Source organism: Eucyclogobius newberryi, unplaced genomic scaffold (genome assembly GCF_026437365.1).
Source record: "Eucyclogobius newberryi isolate DKJ021-1_F unplaced genomic scaffold, fEucNew1.0.hap1 SCAF_7, whole genome shotgun sequence".
NCBI lineage: Eukaryota > Metazoa > Chordata > Actinopteri > Gobiiformes > Gobiidae > Eucyclogobius > Eucyclogobius newberryi.
Genome location: NW_027316389.1, coordinates 20,440,220 through 20,448,513, shown reverse-complemented (window position 1 = coordinate 20,448,513; position 8,294 = coordinate 20,440,220). Strand labels below are relative to the sequence as shown.

The 8,294-nt window shown below is 38.9% G+C and overlaps 1 protein-coding gene across 2 annotated transcripts in view; it reads left to right on the top strand.

Annotated features, from left to right (window-relative positions):
• The window catches only part of LOC140349321 (neuronal acetylcholine receptor subunit alpha-7), a 57,484-nt gene that overhangs the window by 6,473 nt on the left and 42,717 nt on the right, over positions 1 to 8,294 (top strand). For both annotated transcript variants that reach the window (XM_072435605.1, XM_072435606.1), the window contains one exon: positions 5,975 to 6,019. In XM_072435605.1, the coding sequence (XP_072291706.1) occupies positions 5,975 to 6,019 (45 nt within the window). The remainder of the gene's footprint in view (positions 1 to 5,974; positions 6,020 to 8,294) is intronic.

Below are 8,294 nucleotides of genomic sequence, written 5' to 3'. Positions count from 1 at the left end.
GAGTTTGAGCTCAGAAGAGATGGAAATCTGCGAAGACGAGAGATAATGCGATCCGTCGCGCTCATAAACAAACTACCGTGTAGCAGTGAGGCTGTAGCGCGCTTCCACACGGGGGTGAGTGTGCGCATGCCCATTTTTCAAAAAGAGACTTACAGTCGCTTGAGTTCTCAAATCGGCGAAAAATCCTCTATTTATTGTCTCGAGTTTCGACAACCAAATAAAACAAGTTTTTTTTAGAAATGATTTTATGAACATAAACGATGCAAACTTTGAATCATGCCATTTAATCCAACAAATAATTTTTCTCAAGTCTGACTTCTGTTCTAAACATGTTTTTAAATTTAATTTGATTACATTTTCTTTATTCTATTTTTAACTTTATTTATTTTATTCTTAACCGTATTTATTTTAATTTTTTTTGTAATTTATTGTATTTATTGTATTTATTTTATTTATTTTTAATTATTTTATTTATTTTATTTATTTTATACGTTGCGACCCACCCCCAAAATACTGCTACTCCTCCAAAAGAAAATCGTGTAGTTCCCTCTTGTGCCTCTTCGTTCTCAAGTGTTCAAATAAAATGTTATGTGTAGTTTTTAGGCAGCAAACTAACTATCGGCCTCTGCAGGTTTTGATCTATCTTTACATCTATATCACCTGCTTTTCTCCATGGAAATAATATTGTTTTGCCTGGAATGTTCCACAGTATGGTATTAAATGAATATTTTGTGCATGAAATCAAAATGCACATTTTTGTTGTTCAAATATTTATTATTTTTAACATACTTTCTGATGGTGTCGCCTCTCCACAGATCTGGTGCCTCATTCATAAAGTATGCACAAAAAGCTTAAGTACGTGACTTTCTAGATCTAGAAGGTGGAAATATTTGGTCTGGTGTGAAAGAGTTTGAGGCAGTTTTATGTTTTATATATTAGTTTTAAGACCTTTAACTTGGCCAGGTTACACAGTTACACTTTTAATTTCATGATCGGTGAACTTGGCGTCACATGTGAAATGACAAAATCCTCTTATCGGACTCAGAGCACTGGACCAGAACTGTGTGTCGGGGGATTCCAGCAGAAACAGGGTCCAGACCGATGTTTGACTCATGAGCTGTGTAGTGGAAGTTTAGAGCTGTGCAAAGAATCATGTGTCAGTCGAATAATCATTTTAAATCTAATCCAATAATGATAAGTGTGCGGCCAATCACGTCCCAGTAATGTCTGTACATCATCTAATCCATCTAATCTACCTTAGCAATGTTCATGGACCTTATGATTAGGCCATTTGTTTAAAATCAATAATATAAATAAAATTAATACAATAAATAAAACAAAATAGTATAAAATAATATAAAATAAATACAATGAATTAAATGAATTAAATGAATTAAATGAATTAAATGAATTAAATGAATTAAATGAATTAAATGAATTAAATAAATTAAATAAATTAAATAAATTAAAAATAATAATAATTGGGTCGCAATGTGAAGTTCAGAGATCAGCACCACTTCTGTTCATTTCAGTTCATATTGCTCATATTTGAGACATATTTTACAAACAATAAGGCAGTGTTGTACAAAGCTCTAAAGAAATAAGCAGAAGTACAAATACTTATGAGCGCTTACAACCTATTTACACTTTATAAAACTGCTGATACTGAACTAAAGCGCAACGTGATTACAAAGCGATTACTAGATTCATATTTTATGTGTTATGTATTATTTTATTTAGGTTTACAGAAATAATTAATCAAAATGTAACAGTTTAATTATTTTCCAAACAGGAATTACAGACAGACCTTTTTATTTATTTTATGTTATCACGTCCTGGTCCTGCATCATTTATCGAGTCGCATCATGAGTTTATACTTCTAGTTTAAAGAACTCTTTCTGTGAGCACTGGATTAGTCTGAGAAACTGCAGAAAAAGAGTCTCCAACACAGTGAGAAATGAACAAGCCTTAATCTGCAGAGCTAATGTCCCATGACGACGCTCAGTAATAATAAGTCTGCATTCATTTGTCAGACTCCAGAGCAGACAGCTGCTTCCTAAAACGCTCGGGTATTTCAGGGCACGAGACACCGACTGAAGAGAAGTGTCTGCAAATGTTTATTCAGCTTTTCTTCTAAGCCATAAAAAAAACTATTTGACAAGCAGCTGAAAAATGTTGATTTAATTGTTCAAAGTGTTGTTTAAAACCATTTCAAAGTGGAAAAAGTCGGAGATTTATTGTGCACTGCTGCTCAAATGTCGCAAGATATTTAAAAATTGCAAGAAAATATCGGTTCCGCCATTGTACACTGTTTTTAATGTGTTGTGACATTTTCTGGCTCAGAGCAAATTGAAGATTATGTTTAAATGGTTTTGGTGTTGAGAATCATCCCTGTTTACGTGGATGGCCAAAGGTCTTTCATGTTTGTCTGGTTGATAAATATGATAATGATACACTGAGATACTGCACATGAATGCAAGATATAAATATAAGTATGTTACAGAAGCCTAAACTTCAGACAATGTTCTGTTATTCTGTAATTGCAACTTTTGTAATTTGACAAATTACAGTTTCATGTTATTGCGATGAAGTGTACAAGCCTGCCCCGCATTATACTTATATATTAATAATACTTTCTTTAAAGCGCCCCCTACAGGTCGGACGACTCATTGAATAAAAATGCAGTTAAGATAAATATATTTAGAATTTTGCTAAAAATTATAAAAATGTTACCCCAGAATATCAATTTTTTTAGGTTTATGATTTCACTTCCTCTTTGTAATTTATAACATCACACGAAGAAATTACTCAGCAAACACTGGGCAAAAACTCATCTAATGTCACTTTTTTAATTTTTTGACAGAAAGAATTATGAACAACTTAATTTTTTTTAGAGAGTCAAAAAAGTTGAGTGTCCCTTGTGTGATGTCACTTCCTGGCATTTTCCAGATTTTTCACAAGTTTTCTCCACAAAAACCTGCTCGATTGGTGTAAAACTATAACGTATTTGTACAACAGGTATAAACACATCAAATAAAGTCAAAATTTGAACATTGTAAAAATCTGTCATACGTCACTTTAAGGCTGTAGGCGACTAAATAAATTGTTAATAATGTAAATAATAAATCTTGTGCATCGATAAGTTGGCTCTCACAAAAAAAGTAGCTCTGTGATCAGACAATAAACCGATTAATCGACTAAAGTCTTCTGCACATTATAGGATTTTTTTGGCCGACTTTATGCTTGATTTGCCTCTCGATCCTCGTAGGCAGCCCGCCGCAGCCAATCAGAGCAGCCAGACCAACGCGCTTGTGTCAACTTTTTCATCGTCCATCGGCGCTACAGTAACAGGCTCCACCTCCCGGCTCCACCTCTAAGTCAATACAGCGCTCTGGTGTGTCCTTTAGGAGCAGGATTGATCCACACAAGTTTCTTTTCTTTGTTGTTCCTCAAAATAAAAGCCTTTGTTTCCGTTACTCGACTTTCCTCCGCTTGTAACTTATCTTTACCCAAATCAGCAAGCGCTTCATGTGAGTGGGAGACAAAAAATCGTTGCAAAATGTAAAAAAATCCAATTAAAATCCTTTAAACGTGTGCAGCGGCTTAAGCGACTAAAGATGTACAGCGCTACTTTCTTTATTGTTCCTCTGATTTAAGGCTTAACGGTCTATAAACTTCTCCTTGCTTTATTGTGCAGCTGTAGCGGGCAGTCGTTTATTTAAACCTCTACGATATTTACCTTTTCGCCCTCTGACGCTGCCTCTGAGCTTCATGTCGGCGGTTTAATCTCCTCCTCGCTCCACGACCTGCATTAGCAGCAGCACATTCATCAAACTGACTCTGCTCCTTATTCAGCCTCCTCTGCTCTGGCCCGCTGCCATCTGCAACACTCTTCTGCTCCTGTCTGCTCCTGTCTGCTCACGACTGCTCCTGTCTGCTCCTGTCTGCTCCTGTCTCCTCACGACTGCTCCTGTCTGCTCCTGTCTGCTCACGACTGCTCCTGTCTGCTCCTGTCTGCTCACGACTGCTCCTGTCTGCTCCAGTCTGCTCACGACTGCTCCTGTCTGCTCCTGTCTGCTCACGACTGCTCCTGTCTGCTCCTGTCTGCTCACGACTGCTCCTGTCTGCTCCAGTCTGCTCACGACTGCTCCTGTCTGCTCCTGTCTGCTCACGACTGCTCCTGTCTGCTCCTGTCTGCTCACGACTGCTCCTGTCTGCTCCAGTCTGCTCACGACTGCTCCTGTCTGCTCCTGTCGGCTCCTGTCTGCTCCTGACTGCTCCTGTCTACTCCTGTCTGAATCTGTCTGCTCCTGTCTGCTCCTGTCTGCATCTGTCTGCTCCTGTCTGCTCACGACTGCTCCTGTCTGCTCCAGTCTGCTCCTGACTGCTCCAGACTGCTCCTGTCTGCATCTGTCTGCTCCTGTCTCTGCTCTTGTCTGCTCCCGTCTGCTCCTGTCTGCATCTGTCTGCTCCTGTCTGCATCTGTCTGCTCCTGTCTGCATCTGTCTGCTCCTGTCTGCATCTGTCTGCTCCTGTCTGCTCACGACTGCTCCTGTCTGCTCCAGTCTGCTCCTGACTGCTCCAGACTGCTCCTGTCTGCATCTGTCTGCTCCTGTCTCTGCTCTTGTCTGCTCCCGTCTGCTCCTGTCTGCATCTGTCTGCTCCTGTCTGCATCTGTCTGCTCCTGTCTGCATCTGTCTGCTCCTGTCTGCTCAAGTCTGCTCCTGTCTGCTCCTGTCTGCATCTGTCTGCTCCTGTCTGCTCCTGTCTGCTCCTGTCTGCTCCTGTCTGCTCCTGTCTCTGCTCCTGTCTCTGCTCTTGTCTGCTCCCGTCTGCTCCTGTCTGCTCAAGTCTGCTCCTGTCTGCTCCTGTCTGCATCTGTCTGCTCAAGTCTGGTCCTGTCTGCTCCTGTCTGCTCCTGTCTCTGCTCTTGTCTGCTCCTGTCTGCTCCTGTCTGCATCTGTCTGCTCAAGTCTGCTCCTGTCTGCCCCTGTCTGCTCCTGTCTGCATCTGTCTGCTCCTGTCTCTGCTCCTGTCTGCTCCTGTCAGCTCCTGTCAGCTCCTTATGATTGATTTATGAGTTATGATTGGACAGATTCTGGTTTATCAAAAGAATAAACCCAGAAAATACTAACTAAATCATATCTGAAGGTATAAGAAGCACAAATGTTCTTTATAGAGTCGGTGGGAGGAATAACCAACATTTTTACTTAAGTAGATTGTACGATGTCCGGAAACTATACACTTTTTCTTCAGATAGTTTTGTAAGTAAATTCTGGGTAAATGTAAATGAGTGCTACAGACTGTTCTCTTCAGCCTTTTCTTCAAATCAAATCAAAATCACTTTATTTATCCATTAGGAACTTCATTTGCCGACAGCACAAATAACAAACAGGGGAACAACATATCCGCCGATAAAAAGCACATTAATCCAGCCACAGCATAAACAAAACACCCCAAAAATGCACAATTGAATGTCATTTCTATGCGGCGCGATCATAATGTTTTACTGTGGTATTTCCCTCATAATCTCAGCATATGACGACTTCAGACAAGCACGAAACACCAGCCCAGTTCAAACACACAAACAGAGACCAGAGGCACATTTATGGCACAATTTGAATTTTCAGGCCAATTCTCAGTCTGATCTCGTATTTTCCTCAAACACTTCATAAGAAATTCTAAATCCACACATTTTTTTGTATCTAAACGTGCTCAAAATGAACCAAGAACTGTAAAAACCTGCTCTGTCCACTTGTCCGATTGAAATGTCTCAAATATGTGCAATTTTGCCCGTTTTCACACCTTATTTCTATATGAAAACATGACACGATGAAAAAGCGGTTTTACATATTTTTCTGACCTTTTAAGTGTGTTATTTTGACTCATTTTCAAAGGGCAAACCGAACTCAAACCGGTCGATTTCATGCATAATAAGTACAGTGAATAATGCGGCTCGTGTTTCTGTTTTCAGGATGAGAAGAACCAAGTGCTGACCACGAACATCTGGCTGCAGCTGGTGAGTCCAAACTTCAGAGTCCTTTTCTGTCTGTTCTCCGTTCTCCGTTCTCTCCGTTCTCCGTTCTCTCCGTTCTCCGTTCTCTCCGTTCTCCGTTCTCTCCGTTCTCTCCGTTCTCCGTTCTCTCCGTTCTCCGTTCTCTCCGTTCTCCGTTCTCTCCGTTCTCCGTTCTCTCCGTTCTCCGTTCTCTCCGTTCTCTGTTCTCTGCTTGTTTCGTCGCTCAGTCCAAAGCATCATTTAGCTGCTGTTTTTGTTTGAAAAGTCTCCATCAAAGTGCACGTTACTCACAGGGAAGTGCAGACTGTTGGAGAGGGCGTGGCAGCAGGAGGCAAACCACTGTCACGACTTCTGGGAAAGTCCTGTTGTTCAGTTTTGGACTTAAATTAAGGATGCTCTTTTGGAACTCTGTACTTGGGCCTCAGAACTCCTGCCGTGGACACAGTGAATGGATACACCTTTAGAATGTGCTTTTGGGAGCAGGAAAAAAAAGCCATAACAAAGAAATGTATGATGCAAAACCCCCGACGACCAAGGACCGGACTGACATCATATAATAACAGGAATTAGACAATTGGAAAAAATAAAACTCTGAATTAATTTGGAAAAGGACAAATTTGACCGACTCTGGACTCGATGGGACTGTTTTTATACTTGTTTAAATTTTTTGTTGATGTCTGTTTCATTTTTTTTGATTGATGTTTTGCTCTTTGGTCATGTTCTGTTTTATTTTGAAAAACTTCTAAAAAAATCTAAAGAAAATATTCAAACATCAAAAGTCTCCATATGTAAAGGTTGACATTGGCTGAAAATACACTCAAATCAGTTCAAATATCCTAAAACATACTTAAAAAACACACAAAATAAATCTAAACGGTTCAAAACGACTTGATTACTTGTTTGATTTACTTTTAAAGCGATGTAGACAAAGCTTTTTGGAGCGTACTTAATGCTAATTAAGACATAATGCTCCTCCTCTGTCCCGGTTCAAAAGTGAAACTAAGGCCAGGTTTGTGCCTCGATCTTCACTGCAGAGCGAGAGAGTCTGCGGAGCGTGGATTATGAATATGAACACATAATGCTTAGTTGGTTCGCTGCCAGTATTAAATGGGTTAGACCGTCCAAATTGCAGAACGTAGAGGTTATGGTTAGTTTAATGCACAGTTGTCTAATCCTCCAGCTGAGAAATCCTGACCAAGGTCCTGGCTCAGATCTGGAGATGACTCACGCGGTCCACGCACTTTATGCACTATTTTCTAGGTTGAATTTGACTTTAAAAAATGCAAAAAGTCTGAGACAAATTGCCAAACAAACGGCTCAACGTCACAACAGCAGAAAGTTGGATAAATAAACAAAAAAAAATACAAAAAATACAAAAAAATGATGAAACAAATACAAAAAATACAAAATATATATATATATATATATATATATATATATATATATATATATATGTAAATATGTAATAATAATAACAATAATAATAATTATTATTAAATAAATAAAAAGTTCGAGAAATCAAACCGCGAAACAGTCATTGGCCGAGTTAATGAAAGGCAAAGACGCGATGTCAGTTATGTTTTCGTCGCATTGTTTTTCTTAAAATTGAAGATTGACCTGGCAAAACCATTAAGACTCAATTCTTAGATGACCAAAGACCGGGCTATTGATTAGACGACTAAAAAGTGACAAAGTTTCTTCCTAAAGATGTGAAAAAAGCTTCTACAATGTTCAAATCTAGGCTAAAAACAGTTCTGTTCAACTGTGCATGAGACTGAGAGGATTTTACCCGCGTTCTTCTCTTTTAAAGTCAATTTCATAATCATTATTTATGTTTTTATGGTATTTGTTTGTGCTGTGATTTGAATGCGTCTTTTCCTGCCCTTTGAATGACTTTGTGTGCAGCTCTATAAATAGTCTTGACGTGCCGAAAGCTTAAAGCTAGCTACAATCGGACCGTATATCTGACCGAACTGCACTTCACAAAAAGACAACTATTTATACAGAAATGTACCTGGAAACTAAGTGTTTATTCGTAAAAAGGCAGCTTAAACTCTTAATTAACTCCTAAAACATAAGATAACTCACACATTGTTTTCTCCCTTTTGCTGTCGTCTCCTATAAATCCTTATAATTGAAATAAAATAATTAGCTGAATATTTAGCGCACCCATTTGGCACGAAATGTTATCATAATGTAAAAAAGAATAAATTAGCTGTATCACTGACGAGAGAATGTAGTCAGAAAAATAACTTTTTGGGGAATATTTATACTTGTT